A 26,283-nucleotide genomic window follows, 5' to 3' on the forward strand; every position below is an offset into this window, starting at 1 on the left:
ATCTACGTAACAATACACTAACAAATAATAATAATAATAATAATAATCATAATAATATTATTATTCCGTATAAATTTTGAACCATATACCCGAAAACTATATAATAAGAATAAGAATTAATTGTAATACATAATAAAATAATAATTATTGATGATAGTTGTTGATATTGATATTAGCACCTAAAAAAAATTGAATTAAGTCACCATCGAACATATAATTATATGTAGTATGTACATATGAGCAATACAATTGAGAAAATACGTGTTTATCTATAATATTTGGCAAATCGATTACATTTATATTATGTCTTATAAAATAATATTATTAGGTATTATATATCATAATAATAATAATAATAAAAATAAAATAATGAATACAAGTTGTTAATACAATGTAAAACTAAAAACGAACTAACGTTTTATACAACAAGAGTAAAAATGTTTATAATAATAATAATAATAGTTAAAAAATAATAAAATGACTATCGTTAAGACGATATTATAATGTTATTATTTGAAATTGATTCGACCGATAAGAGTTGCCGCAACGACGATCAATTGTTGCTTGAATTTGGCAATCCGATTACGACGATCTTTCCATCCCTCAGCGGCGCCAACAAGTGCGTGTTACCTGGCGTTGCCACCACCGTTTGAATAGGAACGTGTAGTGGGACGTCGTAGACCGGATGCAGACTGTAAGAAAAGTTCGAATGTTTTCGTTAAAATAACAGAGAAAAACTATTATTATTTTATTAATAATATATTATTATGTATATTAGTATTATGTATATACATATATATTTATAGGCAAGACCACCAACACGTTGTCATCGAGTTATGGGATATTAACATGTCGAGCTTAGCTTAAAATTAGGAACACGATAGACTTAGGGTTTACCATTTCTAAAGATTGCCACTTCTTAAAATGTGTAGCTCATTAAAGTTGGCAGCAAGAGGCCACACGGGATCGTTGCCTTGTGCCTATACCATTAAAGTAGTATCATAAATAATTGTCTCTCTACCTACTTTATTACCTAATCATAATAATATGTTCTATTTATATTAAAATATTATAAATCTTCTGTTATTTGTTTACGATTTTTGATATCGTAGAATTGATGATCATGCTTTCACCAATATTTTGTTAATGTAAAAAATTTTTATTTAAGTCAACAAACTAGGTTATGTGTAATGTGATTACTTTAATAAAACAACAGCAATAAAAAATGATAATACGCTGTAGAAATAACAACTTGTTGAGTTCGAGACATTAGTTTCATTCATAACACTTTACACGGGGTTTTAAGTTGATTATTTTCAAATTTAATTTGCCTTTAGATCATAATGATAATATAGTGTACGTACAGGGCAGTTATGAACTTGTCATCACCACTGTATATATAACGTGATGAAAAACGTGACCGAAATTTTATTTCATATAATCTATGAAGACGCTTTGAAAAAAGAGACGGATTATAACATTTAAACTACAAATATAAACATTTTTTATGGATTTGTAAACACTAAACACTTTGAAAACATTAAAAATATGTTTAAATCTAAAGATATATTAATGAAAATGTTGCTTGAGGACAGGAAAATTATTATTATTTTTATTTTTTGGTTAAAAAAATTGAGCGTTTATATTATAATGTTTTATTGTTTTTACAGCAATCATGTGTTGAAAACTATATTGTATTGTTTGAAGTGGAGTTATATAACAATTAACTATATTTTATAAGTTGTCAATTTAATATTAAAGCAGCTACATACTACTATAGAGTATTGATTGATTATAAAATGTATTTCTTAAACCTAATATAGGTACTATTTATAATGTATTGTTCTGATACCACTCATGTTCAATTACAGTCAATTAACCAAAAATTAAAACTTAGCAATTGTGTAATATCTACTTACTGTAATAAAATTACAAAATAAACACTAATGATAAAATTCACAAAACAAATAAAGGAACCCACACTGTACTTTTAGAAAAGTACAATTAAAAAATAATTTATACGTATGGACTCAAAGCGCAATAACCGAAGAGATGTAATTTGATTCATCAATATTACTGAGTGACTAATAATTTATTAAGCTAACATTTTTCTTAAAATGTCATTGTAATTGCCTATATGTAACTCCTTAAAAATTAGTAGTTTACCAAATTACCAACATTCTACTTAAAACACTTTTTTATAGTTATTTTTATATAAAACATATTTTTCAAGGTAATATAATTAATAGTTAAAATGTATAATTTTAACAACATTATAACACCTCCTCAGACCTCTTGTCTTTATTTATTTTTGTTTAAAAATTGTATGTTTAACTATAACGAAAGTACTTAGCAATTCGCTACTGTTTTCAAATTGATTTTCTACCATAATATTAATTAAATAAAAACTTAAATATTTATTGAAACCTAGCGGTATTGGTTTGTATACTAACAGTTTTTACATTTTTATCAATATGCGTATTAAGTAATTTTAAGCATTCCTAATCCTCACCCTAATAGTCTGCTTAGCGTTAGATCTCCTGCATCGTCGACCACCACTAAACAGTCGCCTATAGTTGTAATACCAGTCACTTGAGCAGCAACGTATTTTGAACCTAAATTGTCACCGTTGCAGCTGAATACATGGACGGAATGGTTTTTCTAAAACAATAATTATTAAAGCAATAAAAATGTATTTTGAATGATCAACGTATGTGGGTATACTATGCGTAAGTAATACCCACACTCAAGTTCTGATAAATCGATACGTACTTTATCTTTGGACGAAAAAGCGATATGTCCTTGAAATGAAATTGCTATGAATGTTATGATGGACGGAGGGGAAACACATCCCAGAGGGGTGAGACAGTGAACCAAAAGCCCTTGGTGTATGCTGTACACATTAACGGTGCCATCTTGTGAACCAGACACGGCCATATCCAGTTCAGTAGCAATTGCCACACAGGTAACGGGCAAATCATGGCCCAGAAGAGTTTGGAACGGCTTTGGATTTGTGTTGTTTGCATTCGAAACATCCCACACGACTGAAGTACAATCCCTCGAGCCACTTATCATGTACCACCCGCAGGAGTCTAATGCCAAGCACGTCACAACGTCTGAAAAATTTAAATTAAAACATCGACATGATAACTATACGTGTCTATATCACTCTGGTTAAGTAGTCGTCCGTGGTATATTTACCAAAGTGTCTTATGACAGATGATACGTATTTGTTTTTCGAGAAACTGAACGTTTTCACGCTATAGTCCCAATGACCAGCGGTGAACAAATATTTGGCGTCGTGCGACACGGCAAACAGGTGACTGTTCATTTCTACGGACGGATGGTACGAGGATGATCTCATTGGATACGCGTTCGGGTCTTTTTTGCCCCTGTAAGGGAAAAACAAAAGCAATCAACAGTATTATCGTATTCTACCAGAAGCAAACATAAACCTAATAATTAATAAAAATTTAATTTACTTAAGCAAAATGTGCGATTGGTCCACTTCAAGCGTGAATCCCTTATTGGAATGTCTGTCGTATGGTAACCACGAGTGCCTGCCTATCAAAGAGTTATCACACACTGTTACCAATGTATCGTCAGTCATGAACGTCTGTAATAAACCTTTAGTCCCCGACCGAGGTGGACTCAAAAATACCATTGGGTGTTTATTGTCTGTTATCTATAAACAAAGCGTATTTTCACAGTTAGCGTAACTATATTGTAGTTTTTGGCAAGGCTGGACCATTAACTAGTTAAAAAGTTAAAGTTAAGTTAAAAAGTTAATTTAATTTTAACTTTTTAACGAAACTAGTTACTTTTGGCTTTTCATTAACTTAACTGTTAACTTACTAAATTTCTTTCTTAATTAACGTGAAATTAACGAATTAATTTTTCATTTAAGAAATAAGTTAAGTTAATTTATTTTGTTTTTAATTTTATAATATTTCACTATTTCAGTCTATTTCGTTTACATGTCAAAAAATATGTATCGTGAATTGCTTAAAGTTAAAAATGTATATCATTCGAATCTAACTTATATGTAATTACTGTATGAAGTATTAACACTATATCCTATAATTTAATTTTGAGTTGGAAAAAAATTAAGTACGCTAGCGTTGTATAAACAAATTAACTTTTTTTAACTTAATAAAAAGTTAACAAAGAGTGTGTATTAACTTTTAACTTAACTGAGGTAACCTAGAGTTAAACTCACTTTTAATTTTTAACTTTTTGTTATTGGTACATATTAACATAACTTAATTGAGTTAAAAAAAAATCATTAACTTGCCCAGCCTTGGACTTTTTGGTATTGCTTTAGCGTTATAATAATTATTGAAGGTACCTCAACGTAAAACGTGGACAACTCAGACAGCATCATTGTAAGATCTGGCTTTTTGTGGTCCGATTTCATCATTTTTTCTAACGCTTTGTCCAATGGTAGTCTTAGTGGGTGAGGTTCTTTTAGCAATTGACTCGGGGTTTGTCCAAAATTATTGATCATGCCTTCTACTGCTTCTCTTTCTATGGGATCGACAATCGCGTCTAGATCAACGGCTCCTTCGTAACTATATAACACACATTTTATACGTTAGATGATGGATTATGAAAATATATTTGACGTCGTTAAAGTCACCTGCAGTAATAGAAAACGTTCATAGCATCTACTGCAGCTTGACCTTTTTGCTTGTATCCGAATATTAAATCGATCCACTCGTGAAGATGATTCGACACATATTCAGATTCCAAAGCCTTTCGGTGTTTGTATATGAAGTCTTCGGGACTGTCCGCCCAAGGAGGAAGAATAACGTCACCGATTCTTACTTTAGATGATTGTAAGCGACCCAAATCAAATCTATTATATATTTGATTTGAAACAATATTAATTTAATTTCGCAATTTCAGAACCTACTTGCAAAAATACCCACTTTGATATAGTTGCTATTTTACCTCATCGATATTTCTTATAGTATTTATATTTTAAATATTTGTTTAATACTTAAAAATTAAAATACATTTTTAAAAAAACTTACTTGTTCATATTTTTTAAGAATTCGGGGAAAAAGAAAAATTCCGGGATCAGTTCTTTGACATCATTCGGCGTATCCATTAAAAGCTTCCAAGTTTGCGCGATGGAATGGAACTGGCGATCAGCCACATCGAATCTAGAATATTTTTCAAATATATTGTTATTTTTTTTCGGTAATAATGTCACAATAATAATAATAATAATAATACGTGAACTAATTTTATATTTATAAATAAATAAAGTGAACCTTCCGCTTTGAAGCTCGATATGCAGAGAAGTAAACGGTTCAACCCTAACCAAATAATGAAGAACACCGGCAGAATTTGAATAGTGTGTACCATAATGAAATTTCCCGATAACGCCATTCGGGTCCTCAAAGTTTCTGTACTTGGCTTGTACGTCAGCCTCATTGTTAGGATTCACAACGCCCACTGGTCGAGATAGGTCTCTGAATGTTTTTGGATCGTTCAAATCTAGTTCCTCAGATTTATAATCAGCTAGCACCCACGGGAATACTGGGTATTGTGACAGATCATTGTAAGTGCGTCCTGCTATGGTATTCAGCTGGGCGTACAAAATAATTATTAGTTGAATCATACATTTGATTATAATAAACGATAAACCTACTGACGCTATACAGTAGACAGTAGTAGACTTACTTGCATTAAATATTCAAAGTTTGAAATTTCTCTATTAACCCACTTCTGAGTACAGCCAGATTTTCGTAAAAGGTCTTGTGGGTGTCGACTGCTGTTAAATGAAAAATTAGGTGGATGCACGCTATAAATCGAAGTCAACACTTTCAAACGAATCTTAAAATCATAAAAAGAATAATATAGGTACGCGTTTAAAAATGCTAATACGTTGTTGGCAATATAAGTTTGTATAATGTTTTACCTTTGTTGTAAAGTTTAGAAAATAATTTGATTGATCCATTAGGAAAAATTCCAAAGCGCTTCTTCGTAGATTGTATCGTCGTAAATATACGTCTCTCAGTTTTGTCATAGACCACTAAAAATAAACAGGTCTTATTATCAATAAATATTAAATTATGACAGTTGTTTAAAATTGTAATTCAAAAACATAAATAATAATATTATATTATTATCATGATATTATGTTTAATTTTAATGTGATTTAAAATATTATTTATCAAATGTTTTTAGGGGCATCGCCGTTTTCTACCAAAAATGTACCCTTCCCTTTTCGACTAAATTTAAAAAAGGTCGATTCCTTTTTGACCAAAATCGTATTCTTCCCTTTTCGGCCGATTCACTTTCCCGCCAAAACAAAAAGTTCAATAATAATTTATATTATATACTTTAGATTTTTATGTTATACTTATAGAAACTTATTAAATATTTATTATGTTTAAGTTTTATAAAAAAATATATAAATAAATAATAATCATTATAATAGGTAATATGAAATTGTTATCAATAATTATTAAATATAATAGTAATAGCTAGTATTTAATATTATATTAAAAAATAAAATAAAATATAATTTTGAAAATTATCAAAAGTATAAGTTAGAATTTGTCAATAATTATATATACTATAATTATTATTATATTTTATTTATATATTTTATAAATTGTATGCATTTGATACTTTAAATAATTTTCAAAATTATATTTGCAATCATTTTACAAATATTATATATTATTTTATTGTTTAATATATTATACACATCATTAATTATTCGCAACAATTTTATATTATAAATTTTTTTATACAACTTAGGAATATATTAAATTATTAAATTATATTAAATTATTTCCTATAAGTATAACATAAAGACTTAAAGTATATAATATCAATTATTATTGAACTTTTTGTTTTGGCCGAAAAGTGAATCGGTCGAAAAGGGAAGGTTACGTTTTTGGTCGAAAATGGTCTCGACCATTTTTAGGTATAGCAAAACGCACCACCATATATTTCAAATATTGACAACTGAATGCAACTAAAAACGATTATTATTATTCAACAATAAGAGGTCTTATTTTAAAATTAGTTACAGGTGACATGTAATATATTATACAGAGTCTTTGATACACCCGAAACATATCTACTTGATAGTTATTTAGTGAAGTATGTATCAGCAGCTGAAAATATATGAATCTAATAATACGATCCAATTTGAACAATTTGGGTTGTATAATTTGATACAATGATACGCATTACTTTCACTAGACACAAGGACATGGCAAACAATATTGTGTTGCCAATAATTAGCACTCCGATGAATAAACGATGTCCGGTTGTACATTTCACTGTCGCAAAGAGTCATACGATGTGCGCACTTGTATTTAAAAAGAAAATCATACAATTATTGTCCCATTAAATTACTGCGTTATTCAACAACTTAAATCGATTGTGTTCTAAACATTTTAGCCAATTGATTAAATGTAGATAAATGGTTTTTGGTTTTATTTGTAACTATTGGTTAATTATTATTTTCTGTTAATAATACAAAATAGACATTAACGACAGTTTACGTTTACTTTACTATTTAAATATTTAATTAATCTGTTCAAGTTCCATAAAACGCAAGAAACAACAAAACAGATTTTTACAATTTTAAAGAAACTAATATATATATATCCAATATCTACAGTTATTTATTTGAAGAAATTTGTATAAAAATGACTATTTATATCATTATAATTTAAAACTTATTCACAAAATATAAGTACACTATAATATTGTACGAGCATATATAATAATATACATATAACTTATATGGATATTATATTATCTACTTAGTATTTAATTCAAATAATTACTTATCATATATTAATATGCAATGTGTTGTTACTTATTTTAATTTTAATTCTATAACAACTTAGTTCAATAAATATAAATAATATATTATTTTTGTAAAATAATAAAATGTTTTTCTTTCCAGTTAAATATGTTTTCTAAAAATATAATGCTTAATAATTAAACTATTTTATTGGTGTTTTTAAATTTGCGCAGTTTATTAAATCCAGTATTAACGATAGAAGATTGTGTATTTAATTAAAAAAATGTTTCTCCGATAGTACACTCATATAAAAGTCCGATTTTGTGGCCTAAAGTATTAAATATTTATAGGTGAAATTTATAGTATCATCATATTTAAATGTTGAATATTCTATCATTAAACCTTAATTAATATTTTTAAATACAATATGTACATAGTATAATTATTGAACATTTTAATATTATATTATTTGTATACCAGCTAATACTAATTATATACTTAATTTTCTAAACCATGTTTTATTTTTATAATTCATCATTAGAATTTAATGATATTATCTCAAAGACAATTAATATATTCATATTTATGTAAGTACTGTAAAATGCTGTAGCATAATTTAAATTGTACCTATAGTAAATTCACACATTATGCATAGTTGTATTTTAACATAAAAATTATATTATAAAAAATGTATGATTCAAATTAGGTTATACATGTTTTTTTGGTTAAGACATTAAGGAAATATGAATATAAAAAGTCCTAATTTTGTCCTAAGTATATAATAGGTTATATGGGGTATATATAATATATTATATTGTACGACCAAAATTCCAATTTTGGTTAAGATAAATATTTTATAGGTATAACCAATATTAATTTCCTACCTTAAAGTCATGCCTATCGCAATCCTCCGTGATCGGGGTTAAATCATGGAAGTACGCATGTGTTGTCGATATGACTAATCGTCCTTTTATTACACTCATCAAAGTAACTAATTGACAGTCAACTGATATAACCAACTTTTCTTTTCGTTCATTGTCCTCCCTAAAAAGTATAAAAAAAATCAATAGGTAATCATTATTAAAATTATAAGTTATTTAACGAAACATATTTTATAGAAATAATTACTATTTTCAAGAATAAATCAAAATTCGTGAAAATGTTTAATTTATATTTAAAAACAATAATTGAATAAGTAAGTAATTAAAGCAATTTAAAGTAAGTAGATAAACTCGTAAAGGCACATATTAAGGAAATCCTAAGTCTTGATTATTAAGTTTTTAATTTTTTAATTTTTAAAAATATATTTAACCTTAGAAAATGTAAATTTATAGAGAACAATAAAGTATTTTAAATAAAAAGACATATTGTTTAAAAATTAATAATAACTAGGTACTCTACATTTTTCTAGGACTTATTTTGCTAAAAAAAAACTAGTTATTAAATTAATCTACACATAATTTGTTGTTAAATTGTATATAGTAACTAGTAAGTGTAACTTTTAATGTAACATTATAATATTATGTCCAGTGTTAAATTATTAAAAAATGAAATTAAATATTTTAAGTAACATACACTTCGACACTCAATAAATGAATCAAAATATACAATTAGCAACAAAAAATAAAAATTTTCAAATATATTTACTCTGGATAATTCATTTTATATGAAGCTATATCTTCATCGGGTAACATTTCACCGTCTTCTTCTACCAAACTTCGAACGGCCACTTGTGGCATGCAAGGCGGTATTTCCGGACAATCCATCATACATTTAATACCACCCCCTACATATAACGATACAATTGAAATTATATTATGAAAATAATATACAGTTCAGAGTTAATTTCATAGAAATAACATGTCAAATATCATTAATCATGTCAAGCATGCATTAAAAAAATATAAATTTTTTTCAAATTTAGGCAATTTTTTTTTAAAAAACTGTCATAGTATATTATTTACCGGCGTTATCTCTCAAATTACTAGCATTCTGATGGTTGTCAAAATGATAGTTGGGACAAAGTTTGAGCCGCATTCTAGAATAATTTTCGTGTTGTGATAAAATCCAGTGACGTTCCGTGGTCGACCTAAAATAACAAATCAAGTTAAATTATAAAAGAAAAACTCTAACCACCAAGTAGAAATATCTTTTATATCCACGCGTATACATGACCAAAAGACCCATTATTTGTAACACTTAATTAATCATCAAATTAATAATCATAGAATGCATTTGAATAATATACATACAAGTAAAAAATACTAACACTACCTAATAATGTATATTATTTGATTTGTATATTATACTAATTAAAACGCTTCAAACTATAGCTAAATAATATTACCTATACTGTAGATGTTACAATTATCAGAGCATACATAGTGAATTGACAAAAATCGATTAGTCAAAACAAAAGTAAATTAATCAGAAATGATAAGTTAATTAATTAATAAAAGTTAGATAAATAGCTAATACAGATATCGGGTGGGTAAAGGCTGTCAGTGGGGAGGGGGGTATTATGTTATTAAATCATCTTAATCATCAGATTTAAAAAGTGATTATAACGAAGTTTAGATTAAAATAATAAACACGTTTGATCATAATAATGTCTTCATTTTTTCAACACTTCCATATCTTTTATTTGAGCTTAGGGAAACTTTTTAAAAGTACCAACTACACATGATTTTCAGAGCTATTTAATAATTTCAAAGTAATTTTTTACAGTTAAGAGAAAAAATATTGGAAAACAAATAAATTTCTATAAGTTGAGAATCTGAAATATTTGATGCTAACTACACTTACAATAATAATAGCCTTATTAAATAAGTAAAAAAAACCATTAGCATTCCTCCGTCCTCGACTGGAAGAATGTCTAGGTCGTTTAAAATCGATGCATAGTCTTTCGAGTTGAATAAATACCAGAAATGATTGAAATTCAGAGTTTAATAGCATTTTAAGCATATTTCCATCATTACACTTGTGAACAAATCAGTTAAGATGACATGATATTCACTGTCATACTGATACCCAGGTATAATTTCTCCGTATGTATAAAATGAGACATTTCGGAAATTTCCATTTGAAATCAAAATTACAGCGTTTAGATTAGGTAGTATAAGTTAAAAAATCTAAACCAACATTTTACGATGAGAATATTTTTGGGATAATATTTTCATCAATATGACAATGTAAAAATTGTATCAGAAAATGACAATATTTTGGTAATATTCTGATCTTGGAATTTAGTAATAGGTGCTTAAACTTTATTATATCAACATTAACATAGATAATACTTAATACAATTTTGATTTTGCATAGTGGAATTTTGATATTTGAACTTTAACTTTTTGATAGACGGTAATAACGTCATAATATACGGGAATCACACTATCATGTACACTCAAATAATTACGTTATTGGACATGCGCGGATCTAGAACATATTAACGGGAGGGGGTGGGGGCATCTTAAATACAATTTTAGCCTAAGTCTGATAAAAACATTGTACATACTATGTAAGCTAATAGGCTATTAGCTTTTGGACGGTGACCGATAAAAACGGACACGGCTGAAACGCTATCGGCAAAACAATGCATTGGGGGGGGGGGGGGGGGGGGGATGAATAAAAAGTGGATTAATGATCAAGTATATTATCTAATATTCTCTGTTTTAAATTAGTAAAAAATTATAGCTAAAATAATAACCGTATAATAGGTAAATACTAAGAAATATAAAAGTATTAGTATATTTATAATAACGATAAAAATATACAATTGATAGATTCTTAGTACCTATCTATTGTGGTTACAGTAGTTAAAAACACGAACTCAAGATAATTTGTATTTTTTAGTCAAATTAAAATGGAATAATTTGATTTTAGATCATATTAATGACAAAAATATTGAGTAATAAATTGTACGTGTGTTTTACTATATGAATAATATGTATAGTAGGTATATAGTCATTTTATTCATTTTACAATTAGAATACAATTTGACATTATTATGTAGGAACAAGAAATAACAAAAAAAAAGATTTTAACAACTACCTATACCTACCTAAAATTGTAATGTTTTAAACTAAAAAGTAATAATAAAAAGTAATAGGTTTTAAGCTTATTAGTACATAATATATACCTAATATAACATATAAACATATTAGTAAAATACTGTACATTATATATTTTAGGGACAGTAAAAATATACGAATTAAAATGCACAACGAACTGCAACTATTAAATAACTATAATATTATGTACGTAACTATATGTAATTTATATGCGTGAGAAAAATATTACTCCCAATACTTTCTCGATATACCGACTATCTACCATAATATTGGTTGTAATTTATTATCAAAATAATTACCTAGATATTAAAAAAATGTATACATGAGTTATTGATTTTTTTTCGCACGATGAGGACACGCGGGTTTAAAACAATTAAGTTCTATAAAATAACCACGTTTCGTTAATGGGAAAATACTTAACATTTGTATCGCGGCGAGAGTCTCCAATAACACGCATAAAATAATATATAAGTGTAAAATATATAATAACCGTCAAATTAATCACATTTACATTATTTCATTGCCAGCCGGACATCGCATATAGAGTGTGGACAGACAATATTATTAATTACTATTACTATTATACATTCGTAGCCTCGTAGGTATCTCTATAATATTATACACGCCTAACCATACATCGGCCGAAATAACATCACGAGGCATCATTGCACAATTTTTTTTCGCTCGTATCAAAGTGGAATTATACAGTACATAATCATATTATACTGTACGGACGGTTCCACATAATAATATAATGGCACGGATTTTGTTTATGAATAATATACTAAAATATAATGCAGTAGTGCATGCGCGTTTTCGGCGGGAAAAAAATGATGCAACGATTAAGGCGCCTTGTGAGTGGGTGAGATGGCGTGCGGGTGGTGGGGGAGGTTGTTACACAATTTATTGCGGTCGTCGACGAAGACGCGTAATCGCGCTGACATGTCACACACAATATTAATTCATATTGTGTATAATAACAATATACGCGATGACAATATTAAAACAGCATTGCGTATACAACTGGACACACCTCGGCTGAGTATATATTATCACACGCAGAGAGCCTCCTCTTGTAAGTGTAACATTATAATTTATAACAAAAACGTAGGATCGGTAGCGCATATTATAATGTCTATTACAGTGAGTTGTGACCCAAACCGTATGTTTAGCCACTTGTTGTTTGAGGACGACCAGTTATCACTCTACGCGTCATATTATTTAAAACGGAAATGTCCCGAAGGCAACGAGGATCATCTATATGAGTGGACAATATTAAACAATAATGATGATAATATTGTATTGTATTGTACAATCATGGGCCACAATAATATTTATGTCTCATTGATCGATCGTGACGCGCGTCATGATGGAAGCGATTAAGGATTTCGATATCGAATGTTATACCTAGGAGGTATACACTATACTACACGAAAAAAATGTACTGTCATAACGATATGTGACGGTGTAACACATACTGCATTATAAGTAATAAGTTATAACATTGAATTATACACTAGAAATTTCTCGTACGCCAAGTATTGTTCGGTGTTGTATAAGAAAAATGAGAATTTAATGTTAAATTTATATTTAATTACAATGAATTAATAGAATATGATATGATAATGTAGGTATAGGTATTAACGCGTACAAGAAACGACAAAGAAAATATCTAGCATAGACAAGGTAAAAAAATATATTAAATCGCATATTTTGTTTATTATTGATTAATAATATTATATAATACATTATTAGAATTTCCAAAACGTATATTATGTGTCTTATATACTATATATCATATATGGACGAACTAGATGGAACTGACTGATAATATAGAACCAGTTAATAAATTATTATTATTAATTCATTCATCCACACGTCATTATATTATAATTTAGGTACCTAATAATTTTCACTATACGACGTTATACGTTTGCATAGTACAAAAATAATACACTTTCGAGTACAATAATATTATTGTGTTGCTGCTGTTGAACTTAAATTTAAAAAAATTTAAATTAATTAATTTAAAACAAAATAATATTTGCTCGGTATTTTGGATGATGGTCGTGGTATACGAAATAAAACCCACGTAACCCCCTAAGACGGTAAAAAAACACTTGACAAATACTACTAAATAAGAAGTATAATAAATAAGATATCTACACAAAATAATTTCATGTTACCGTAAGGCCCGAGACAGATGACAATATAAGTTATTAAGTATTCTATATAATATAAAGGAAGTATAGAAACTAAAATAAATATTTCTTTATGACATATTTTCCAATTATCAAATTTGTATAATGTATAGATATTATTAAAAAAAGTACCTAAATTATATCAAAAATACAAATAAATGTTATTACTAATACAGGGCTATACATACCATAGTTACATATTTATAAACGTATATTATGTAAATTATTTAAAGTATATTATAGTTATTTTTAAGTTTAATTTTCAAAACAGGTTAGAAATATAAATAAATCACGTTGTTTATTTACATACAAACCAAAAAAATAAGCCCACTCTAAATTGAATTATTAAAATGAACGTATGGTATATGTTTGTATTTATATAATATACGCATCAACAGAATGAACGAGTTATTGTATTAATCCTCTGTTTTTTTTCAGTAAAATATATTATAATTCATTAAACACAACTCGATTATAAAATGTTAGTACAATAAATCAAAAATAAATATATTATGCTGGCGTTTCAAGTCTATAGATAGGTATCACAGTTTTATGTATAATATGTAGGTACGACTCTATTGTACTAATAAACTTTAAACGGATTTTAAAATGTAATCAAACAACCCTACAGCAGACGTGTCGTAAGTAGAACTACTCGATTAAAGTTCGTCATTACAAGGTCAAACACAATGCGAAGTACTACAACTGTGAAGCACAAACGAATCACAGTCAAAAATCATACCAACTTTCGTCGCACACTTTTATAATACTAGTTTGTACAATTAATCTTTATATATAAATGTGAAAATGAAAACCTTTGAGGCCTATTTTCTCGGATTTTTTTTTCTAAATTGAAGAGCTCATTGCGGAGAAGGTTTATGGCATTTGATCGATTCTCTAACTTAATAAACAAAGGAGTTATCAATTATTATAAATAATGGACTGTTACGTAATAATAAATAATAATAATAAATCAGTATTATTCTCAACTCATATAACCCATAGCAAACATTAATAAACAACAATTTCTATCGTAAATCTCAAAATTCCTGTTTGAGAACCTACCAGGGGTGATCAATTCCCTTTTTGAATTAGTCTATGGCACTCACAAAGAATGTGGCTTTCTATTGGTGAAAGAATTTTTGAAATCGGTTTAGCATTTCCAGAGATTACCGTCAACAATGGTAACTAACAACTCCTCTTTATATAATAGTATAGACTAGCTGATCCCGTGAACTTCGTTGCCCATTAAATGTATCAACTCTATATAACTTAAACTTTGTTAAATTCGTTATTTAATATTCGGTGTATAGTATTCAAAATGTATCTTAACTTTTCCGTTTTCCGGAATAAAAATTCTGATACGCAGCAGTACATTATCAGGTATGTATGTATGTATGCTGTTTGTACGTATGATTTAACTCTAAAGTATCAAAGTTATACCAAGTTTATCGTTTTTACTTAATATAATCAATATACTTATACAAATCCTATCCTAACCTAACCGTACTAAAATCCGATGAATGAAATAAAAAAACAAATTTAACCCTTTGTAAATATTAACCTATCTTCTTCCCAGAGGTCTAATCTACCAACTAACTATATAAATACATAGACTATAACTATACAGACTAAACTCTGGAACTACTTATCAGATCTTATATGTATATTGACAAATGACAATAATACAAATCAACAAATATGACCGATTCACCAATAGCAACCAATATATTATACACAGGTCACAGGTGGATTTTCCTAAAATTTTCTTTTATATAAACCTTCTCCGTGAAATACTCTTTCGTTTAAAAAAAAATCAAGACATTTATATTATATACAAGAAGATCTGATAAGTAGTTCCAGAGTTTAGTCTGTATAGTTATAGTCTGTGTATTGATATAGTTAGATATATATATATATATAAATTAATGTTTGTGGGTAGATTGGACCTCTGGAAAGAAGATAGGTTAATTTAAAAAGGGTTAAATTTGTTTTTTTTTATTCATCGGATTTTAGTACGGTTAGGTTAGAATAGGATTTTGTAGAAATTGATTATATTAATTCACTGTAGGTGGAATTAAGTAAAAACGACAAACTTGGTATAACTTTAATACTTTAGAGTTTTGCTGTTCGCAGGGCTATCATACACTTGATAGATATACTAAACACTTACATGATTATAAGTATAGAGGGTGTACCTAACCATGTTTTATAAAAAAATGTACGCAGACGTAATATATAATATGTTTAAGAGTTAGAAACTTTATTTATTGCCTTGAAATATAGAAGAAAATACAATATAGGTAACAGTGAGGAAAAAGTTATGTACAAAAAGAAAACACAAACATAAAATAAAAATACACGTAATATATATATATGGAGATTATGTCCGGCGGAGTCAGTGGCGGCGATGATCGTATACGGCGTCAGTCATTATACCACTACGGCAGGGGCGACGGCTGGAGCCACCACTGGCACGTCCTTTTGGACGACAGCGTTGAATCCGTTGACGTCATCGGCGTAATAGTTGACGGTCCTGCGGCTGCCGTCGGGTTCGATCAAGCTGTAGCGGCCTTTGACAACATCACCGTCGCGAACTTCCTCTTGGTCCTTGGCGTCACCGGTCAGCGAGTCTCGGACTGTGTATGCGAACTGGTATTGCGGGTAGGCGTCCGTGAAGTCGAGCTTGGCTACGGCAGGCGCGGCGGCCACGGGCAACGGTGCGGCGGCGCGGACCAGCGGTGCGCCGGCTGGGAACGGTGCTACAGCGGCTGCGGCCGGGAACGGGGCGGCGGCGAAGCGAGCGGCCGGGGCCGGGAACGCTTGCAGCGGGGACGCCACGGCACGGGAGGCGGCCGGCAAGAATGGCGCTCTGAATGGGTAAGCGGCATATGGGTAAGCACCAGGTGCGGCCGAGTATGGGTAAGCGGCGGGTGCGGCCGAGTACGGCAACAGTCCTGGGTAGGCGTACGGGGATGGGGCGACGGCGGGAAGAACGCCAGGTTCGCAGCGGCCGACGGCTGCCACTACGGCCAAGACCAATGAAGACTGCGTCGAGGAAAACAAATCGATTAAATATTTATATAAAATAGCACGCCGACAGATATGGACGCCGCGGCCTGTCGGTCGTAAAACATCATAATAATATGTGATTACTATAAGATACTACTTACCTTGATGAATGCCATTTCTTCGGTGATTTTTTGTGCTGTTACTGCGACTGCTGTGCTTGTTGTTTATCGGATATTACCGGATAGACTTGAGAGTCGAATTGGATGTGATTGACACTGGTCACCGGCAACGGTTATATAGTAGTCCGGGGATGCCCCCACAATGCGTTCTTTTCGGTGTGCCCCTACATCACGGATTTGATGATCGAAACGACACCCACCCACGGGTGACACGGGACAGGGGCCGTTTGCCAACTGGGCGAGGGGAGGGGGCCGTGTCGTAACGGAGACGTGGCCGCGCGACCAGAATGCCTTATCAGCCCCGGCGATGGCACAGTACAATACAGTCTTTATAATAATAATATATTAGCGTATAGACGCGACGACAATGTCCAGCAAGTATAATTTTATGCGGGTCATCGTGTCTTGGTCCGAGTCCAATCCGATCCATATACCTATACGACCAGACCGACCGATGTGTGTACGTGGCGAAAGTGAAACCTCCGCGTGGGAGTCAGTCGTCGTCGTCCTTGGAAGGACGCGACGAAAATCGTCCTGCAGACCTGCACGTCGTCGCAATCCTCGGGGAGACTTCAACGCGACGAATAATATATTATTGACGAACACGCGCCTACTATATTATGTTATGTGTGCGTATTTATTAGTCATCGTTATAGTATTATACGTTTAACCCGCTGTCACGGTTGACATAATGTCGTCATAGATCTTTCAATTGGTTCGAGAAATAACAAAACCAAAAAGCTCAATGTAAAATATATATTATTATACTATGTGATAGGGGGTGAATGCTATGAGGGATGAACTGCTATACGAGGACTGTATAGACAATATTTATCCTCGAGTCTAAGTCTAAGATTGTCCAAGACTCGTCTATCTCGTTCAATAGTGTATAAATAAAAATAAGTAATAGGTATACATACGCACTTATAGGCCTTCCAACAATTACTTTTTTACATATTTTATATATTCTTATGATTATTGAATGTGCATTTATTGTTTTTAGCCTAGGGATGGCACTCACCGTAATTTTTAGAAAGTCATATGAAGGGGATCGTTTACAGAAATAGATTAAATTAAAAAATATATTTTTGTAAGTAATTTGTTTTCTTATAAACTTACTTACTAACCTACTTTATAATTTTAAGTTCAAATGATATTTGAAAACATGATTTTATTATAATAGATCAATGGTATCCATGCCATAATATATATCAATCAGTAAAACATGTAAACGCGAACCGTTCCAATGTTAACATAATTGAACTATTATTAATCTTCAAGCGAATGTTAAAATTGATAAATAAGGAATTGTGCCCAAAGCTCCAAAGCTGCATTGATCTTGGATCTTTCTTTTTTATGATAGGAAGTAAAGAAAGAATAACTGGTATTCTGTATTTTTGTAGCATAACCACACTGTGATAATCGTCAAGTGGATAAATATTATAACTTACCAATTACTAAGTATAACTTCGATTTTTGTTACCGATACATTTTAATTTAATACTTAACATTCAAATCTAAAAGTTGTATACATAATGATACCTACATCTTTCATAATTAATTATTTCGTGATGTCGGTTACAATAAAATGGTTGCATATTTTGATATAATTTAAAGTTCTAAGAAAATATAATTGTAAATGTTTTGGTTAATAATTACTCACAAAAATACTACTAAAATGATCCAACATTATGACAATAATTAATTAAATACCTACTCATCATAGGTTTCCCGCTATTGGAAGTATGGAGCTTACATTTTTACATCCGACATATCATAGTTTATTTAACATTATTCAATTTTAATTTACTTCTTTTATCAAAAATAGTTTTAATTTATAACTGTCATTAGAATGATAACGTTTTGAGCACAAATTCACATTCCTCATAGTATTTTTATTGATCAAATATTTATTATATTATTATTGATTCTGCAATGATGTATGTTTGTTTTTAGATTCTGAGTGGAACGATGTATGTATTGATTTTACAATGTGTTTTTTTTTTATTTTTGTGTCTGTCATCACCTATTAGTACAGTAAAAGTGCTTGGATTTTCTTCAACAGTAACTTTTCGATAGGAAAGTGAATCTAGTTGGGAATTTTTAAGCAAAATCTGTTTTCGAGAAAATCGATTTTGGTTTTTGGTGTAACTCTAAAACAAATGACCGTAAGGACATGAAAATTTGACTGAATGTTTATAATTACATTTCCTATACACCATACCATTTTCCAAATATTTTGACTTATTTTGAGCTGTTTACGGACATTGTCAATTTCCATTTTTTTTAGTTTTTTTTTCTATAAATATCAATAAAATTTTATCTGGCGAGTAAAAAAGCTTGAAAATTTAATACTATGCTTCTACGTTATTGTTTCAAAGGCAAATGAAAAAAATTAAAAATCCTTAGTCACAGTTTTTATTTATAAGCATTTTAAGTTCAAATTTTGACAAAATATGGAAAAATCACGAAAATTAGCAAATTATTTTGAGTTGAGAATTCATTAAAATTTTTATTTTTAAATCTAAGATTTGAAAATATAATACAAGATTATCCATAAGTTAGTCTATCTTCATCAAAATAAAAATGTCTACAAGAAAGTCAAATTAAATTTTTACGAGCGTTTGAAATTCATATTTTTACAACATTTGATATTCACTCGATATCTTATGTAACAATTTTCTTATTTTGTTGTAATTAAAAAACGTATGACTGTAGATACTTGAAAATTTCACTGAATTTTTGTATTAACATTTTCTATAGGTACATGATAAAATTTTGAAAATAATTTTACTCTTTTTGAGCTGTTTACGGACATTGTCAGTTTTTAATTTTTTTAGTTTTTTTTTCTATAAATATCATAAAATTTTATTTGTTGGGTAAAAAAGCGTGAAAATTTAATATAAGGCTCCTGATATATCGTTCTTATAGCAGTTGAAAAATATGAAAAACACATAGGCACAATTTTTTTTTATAAGCATTTTAAATTCAAATTTTGACAAAATGTATCAAATTTAAAGTTTAATAATTTTTTTGTAGTTAAAAATTTATAAAATGTTTAACTTTTATAGTTAAGGATTGAAAATTGAAAACAAGGCTCCACGTAAATAGGTTATATATAAATTACTTTATTCACAGTAATATCATCAAATATACTTGGTAATATCATAGGCTGACTGACCGTTTTCGCTCAGAATCGTTTTTCTTATACAATGATATTATATCATTGAATTCAAATTTAACACCATCCATTACAGTGACCCACTTGTAACCTAATGTACAGCAGAGCGACATCCACTTACCCACCTTTTTATAAATGTATAATCGATTAAATGAAAATAACAACTTAGTTTGTTTTTACTTATAAGTTTATTAGGTACCTATGTACAACTGTATGCCTGTATTCGATCAAAATAATTAAATATTTAATTGAAATACGCAATTGATTAATATGGTTATGGTTAATAAACAGTATTTGATTGTTGTGAATTTTTCTATATTTTCGAGGATTCCCACCAAGTTACGTTCCCGGAAATTGCCAAACCCTGGTGACCTAGTCTATTAGCTCCCCCTTTTTTCTTTTTATTTGGCACATTGCAGCTGCTGGCGATGACCAATGGTGCTAATAATTGTGATAACGATTATGACAATATTATATTATAGTATGGCGTACAAACGCCTCATCCCTCGTAAATAATAATATTTATCCAGGGCAGTGTGATGGGGGGGGGGGGGGGGGGTGTTGCGAAGACATCCTCCGAAACAACTTAATATCCAGCAATAATATCCGGATAAACGGTGACCCCGATATAACAATATATTTATATATATATATATAGTACTACGATTTAAGTGGTTCAAGATCATGCACGAGCGTCTTGGACGCGGCCACGGTGGTCACAATATATCGTCGTGACGCGGAATAAGTTGCGAAACTCCGAAATAGAAAACGCCCCTCGGATTGTATGTCCATCACGTATTATGAATATTTTAACTTTGTACATGTGCTGCAGTTGTAGGTAGGTATGTTCGCGATCGTAATTATTGTTGCGCGTGTCCATTTCAGCGCGTACGGTAATGATAATAATAACTACTACGCTAAGGCGCTGCGACCACCGGAGATAGGTGCCGTAACAATGCGATTTCGATCGACGAGAAAATTTATAAATTCAATTATAACGTTTGCCAAAGTGGATTTCGTCCAGACGGTTTAGAAACAGCGTATACCATCACTGTGCTCGCGTTCGTTACCACAATATAATATATTATGGCCCGTCAGTCGCGGTCGCCCGTTTTTTTTTATTTTAGCGCGTCCCATACATTACGCACATTTTGTTTTCAATTAATATTATAATATCATATGGATGACAAGCGCCGCCGTCAGCGGATGTTGTCATCAAAGTGTTATATGGGCTTATACACGTCCCGGTCCGTCCAGACGTATTTGTAACGCTATTCGAGTGTAACATCTCGCCGATGTGACAATATTAATTTTATCAGCCGTCTTAGCAATTAAATAATTATATAATCATAACTCACATTTGTCAAAATGTATTAATGGGCTTACAACCGTATTGTGATTTCATTCGGATACAAATACGAATTATTTTCATTATTTAAGTTCTGCGATATACTTAGATTTGGGGTGTTCGGGCATCATACACGGTTAGGTTAGACAAACGGGATCAAACCAGAAATTTTACACCGATCTAAATACGATTAAAATACATGTTATTATGTGCACCTTTCAGTTTTTCCACGGATGAGCGTTGCATTAGAATTCGATATAGCTTTCTGCAAATGCTAATCGTTATGAGTAAAGAAACAATCAATTTCTGTTGACCGTTACATTTGAATAAGGTTAGATTATGGTTTGAAATTAAACCCGAAGGATTAATACAGTTTCATGAGTTCCGATTTTTTTTCACCATGAATAAAAACCGACGGTTGATATTATTATGAATCGTTAGGGAACAAACGTCGCACTTTTTTCAAATAATGACTTGCATAAAATATATTATGAAGTGCACTATCTGCACGACAAAGATGTAGTTATAATTTTATTGGTAAATACTTTCGCCCGAAAGAACAGACTTTCACGCTAAAGGCCTCGGGGTGAGTTTAATACAATACTATATTCTAATATTTTTTTAATCAAAATGTATTTACATGGCGCATTAGCAGATATATAGTTTTTAATACCATGCCAACCATAGAAAATAAAAACCTCGGCGGTCAAATATCCCCAAAGGCCTTTTCCATTAAAACTATAATACGCACACAAACAATAATAAATTACAATTTATCTAAATGTCAACTAAATGTTAATATTTCAATGTTTAATTTCCTATCTGGTATTGCTAAACCTTGTCTCATGCAAATACATTAAAACAGTGGCGCCGAAAAATTTTTGTGAAGCGAAATCTAAAATATTTAACCCAACACAACTTTCCAGCCATTTAAATTTAAAAAGTGAATCAATCGCTTCACATAATATATGCATTCGGTATCCACTGCATTGAAATAATATCGCACTAAACTCAATAATAGCCAAGGTTGTAAATTATAAAATAAGAAATGTCCACATTTTCAGATTGACCGCATGTGCAAACGTTTATATTATATTTTAAGTAGAAAATGCATTTCAATTTTCGATTACGTTTTACCACAAAAACTGGCCTAATATTATAACCAACATGAGCTATCAATAAAATATTGGGTTTCAAGTAGAATCTAAGGATGATTAAAAATTAGAACGAATACATTACATTGAGCGTATAAAAGTATTTATTATATTATACGATATGGATTCATGTATACTCACAAATTAATTTTATAGAATAAATCATAAATGTGATAAAATATAGTTAAAACTTACTATATTAAATTATATGTAAATTTAATTTCGATATACCTACAATATATTTTAAAAACCAATTTTTTAATTGTATTACTCGTTTATAGGTATTATAGACATATAAAATTTTTATATCGATCACCAACCTCATAGTATAGCTTTGGTTGGATGTAGTGTGTAAATATTACTTACATACAGTAAATATGTGTTATGCTTAAGTTTACAATTACAAGATATACCTACTTAAAAATGTGGATACAATTATAGGTAAAGTTAGTAGATACCATTTACGTTTTATCTAATTTAAATTCATAATCAAGATTAAAGACAATAGTTAGGAAAGTAATATAGTAACGCAAAAAAAAACTGCAGTGTTTACCGCACTTGATTTAAATTGAAGAAAGAATTATTCAACTCCTACATAATATTATACAATTAATATTTAGTAAACACGTTTTCTGGATAAAAAAATGTTCCATATTTTAATCTAAAAAGTCGAAGCCAACCCAAAAACATATTTATGTTAATAAAGTATATAAATTAATTTTATAAAATATATAACGTTGGTATATAGAACACACGTCATAATTATAAAATATTATGCAAACATTTGAGCGCATAATATCGTATATTTAAAAGTTGATTTCCTCGAAGTAACATCTTGGCATACATGATACATCTCATAAAATGCATACATCTTTAAGTAGTTTGTTATAGGTAGGTATAGTCCTTATTTTATATTTATAAAATTATAACGTACACAATTATACGTATAGTTATACGTGTCAAATCTACATAGTAAAGCTATTAAGTTTCACAAATTAATATTAATAAATGTCAATAGTATGGGCACCAAATAACAATATATAATACATCAGAATAATATGCTCTTCATACAGATTGTTCATTCCTATATATTATTTATAAATATAAATATAATATACACATTTAACTGAGCAAAGCTGAAGCCTGAATTACAAACCAAACCAAATAGAAATATGAACGTCAATGTACATAGAATGATTGCCGGATATTGATATAAGTATATAATGTACATAGTATATATTAGTATATAAGATTAACAATAAGAGGTCAGAGGAGTAATATACGTATTACAATAATATTATATTGTTTATAGGTAAATGAAAATTGGATAACATTTTCAATAACAATATAATAACTATACGTACAATGAATTGATACGATTCTATAATTATAGTACGAAATAAAAGAAAAGACGACAAAGGACGTATTATTTTATATAAATATTAGACATATTTTGATCAAATATTGTTTAAAAGATTCATACAACTACATACTATAATCATTCAATAAAAATAAAAATTCAACCAGCTTATTTAAACAGTAAATCAAATACACCTAACATAGTAATAGGTACATTACAAGCTGAACATAGAATTTTTCTGTATTAATATATTTTTGTCAGTGTATAGGTACTTTAAAATATATATAAGTATAAGTTATTCGAAACTCAAAAGAATGTTGAACATTCTAATAACGATTCATGTGCGGATAATATATGTATATTTATGATCGTATCTAATTTAAATGTAAAAGAATTGTAATGAAAAAATAAACATAGGTACAGCATTGTTATATGAATATAATAATAATTATTATATAATATGAATGTAGAATCTAAATTATTCACCATTTACCTATTAATTTGTAACGGTATAAACTTAAATAACCGCGATAAAGAGCTATGTATTCGATTATAGTAATTAATTAGTTTAATAAAATTACATAACTTTTTTTTTAAAACCTGACAATTTAAATTCTGTACGGTTACATTGCATATAGTAAAATCTTAAAAACATATAGTATATCTTGATAAATTGACTGTATTAATATTTATTATAACAGTACTATACCATAAAATGTAATCTTCATTGACTTATGCTTTTCACTCATACAGATTAAAATGCTATATATTTTTTAATAAACTAACTATAATAATAATAAAAATAATTTCAGTCAAACCGCAACTTGTTAAGGAAATTTTCAATTAGTAGTAGGTACCTACCTATGTAAATCGGCAAATAAGTAAATAAGGTTGTTTGGTTATAAAAAAAAATAATTTACCTTCTTGCAAATAAGACAACAGTATTATCAATTTAAGGATAATAAACATAGCCTGTTGTAGATGTACAATAACAACAATAATATAATGAAAATGTAAGTGTGTGTGTGCAAACGAAAGGTCTTGGAAAATAAAATATTTTTACTTAATATTTGCTTAAAATTATGAACTTTTATTAAAAAACATTTTAAAAAATCACCGCGATAAGAATAATATAAATTATATTCGAAAATTCGGTGTTATAAGTAGTTAATAACTAATATTGTGAACATACTTATTTTGATCTTTTAAAAAAAAATTACCAAGATTAAGAGTATTAAGCCTTTTTAAGGATCAAGTATCACGATTCATATTAATATATTATGTATTATTATCTTATACATTTTTTAATTTAGGTTAGGTTAGGACAACGGACTTGCACAGCAGCATCTCGGAAAACCGGGTGGTTAATTTGACCGCGGTTGATGCCACAGATCATGATTTTCTCATCAGTCATCAGAGCACATCAAATGAAAACGGACCGACGACGTCGAGGAAGCACAAACAATAAAAAGTGACGAGAATAGCATTTTCCATTACAATACAATATTATATTTTTCACAAACGCGTTTCTAGTCTATTTATCCGACGTGAATCCGTAACAACAACAATAACATGTCACTGTGCGTTAAATAAGTGCTCGTAACAAATTGTATAGGTAAAAAAAACATATTATATATATGCGTACTACCTAACGATATAGTAAATAGTAATGTACGGGGTGATCCATTAAACGTTAATTTAAGCCAATTATTGGGATTTTCAAAAAATTATTTTTATGTAATTTGAAGTGGGTTAGGTTAGGTAAGGTAACCTAACCACATACATTTATACAATTTATGATTATTAAAGTTTATACAATTTTACAAAAAGATTTAATATTTTGTGATAGTGTTTTTTAATAGCAACCTATATATTTTAATATTTATAATCAGAAACTGAAAAATTACTATTGGGTATCTAAACACGATAATGTATTTATATCGGATGCTGAATCAATGTTTACCAGATCGTATTCTGTATCCGATTATAAATTTGAAA

At 29.4% G+C, this 26,283-nt stretch overlaps 2 protein-coding genes across 4 annotated transcripts in view; both read right to left on the minus strand.

Moving 5' to 3' along the window:
• Nucleotides 1-26,283, minus strand: part of LOC132942416 (neurobeachin-like protein 1) — a 136,798-nt gene continuing 110,515 nt past the window's right edge. For all 3 annotated transcript variants that reach the window (XM_061010762.1, XM_061010761.1, XM_061010759.1), the window contains 14 exons: nucleotides 9,745-9,869; nucleotides 9,428-9,566; nucleotides 8,665-8,824; nucleotides 5,930-6,043; nucleotides 5,692-5,844; nucleotides 5,280-5,596; nucleotides 5,037-5,168; nucleotides 4,640-4,858; nucleotides 4,349-4,571; nucleotides 3,483-3,685; nucleotides 3,202-3,392; nucleotides 2,773-3,116; nucleotides 2,513-2,661; nucleotides 1-692 (listed from right to left, as the gene is read on the minus strand). In XM_061010762.1, coding sequence (XP_060866745.1) covers nucleotides 554-692; nucleotides 2,513-2,661; nucleotides 2,773-3,116; nucleotides 3,202-3,392; nucleotides 3,483-3,685; nucleotides 4,349-4,571; nucleotides 4,640-4,858; nucleotides 5,037-5,168; nucleotides 5,280-5,596; nucleotides 5,692-5,844; nucleotides 5,930-6,043; nucleotides 8,665-8,824; nucleotides 9,428-9,566; nucleotides 9,745-9,869 — 2,608 coding nt within the window. In that variant the 3' untranslated portion in view covers nucleotides 1-553. The remainder of the gene's footprint in view (nucleotides 693-2,512; nucleotides 2,662-2,772; nucleotides 3,117-3,201; nucleotides 3,393-3,482; nucleotides 3,686-4,348; nucleotides 4,572-4,639; nucleotides 4,859-5,036; nucleotides 5,169-5,279; nucleotides 5,597-5,691; nucleotides 5,845-5,929; nucleotides 6,044-8,664; nucleotides 8,825-9,427; nucleotides 9,567-9,744; nucleotides 9,870-26,283) is intronic.
• LOC132942426 (larval cuticle protein A3A-like) lies at nucleotides 16,284-17,381 on the minus strand. Its single transcript, XM_061010772.1, has 2 exons — nucleotides 17,225-17,381; nucleotides 16,284-17,099 (listed from the first exon to the last, which is right to left on the minus strand). The coding sequence occupies exons 1-2, from the start codon at nucleotides 17,237-17,239 to the stop codon at nucleotides 16,485-16,487; spliced, it is 630 nt and encodes a 209-aa protein (XP_060866755.1). The 5' UTR covers nucleotides 17,240-17,381; the 3' UTR covers nucleotides 16,284-16,484.

Source organism: Metopolophium dirhodum, chromosome 4 (genome assembly GCF_019925205.1).
Source record: "Metopolophium dirhodum isolate CAU chromosome 4, ASM1992520v1, whole genome shotgun sequence".
NCBI classification, from domain to species: domain Eukaryota; kingdom Metazoa; phylum Arthropoda; class Insecta; order Hemiptera; family Aphididae; genus Metopolophium; species Metopolophium dirhodum.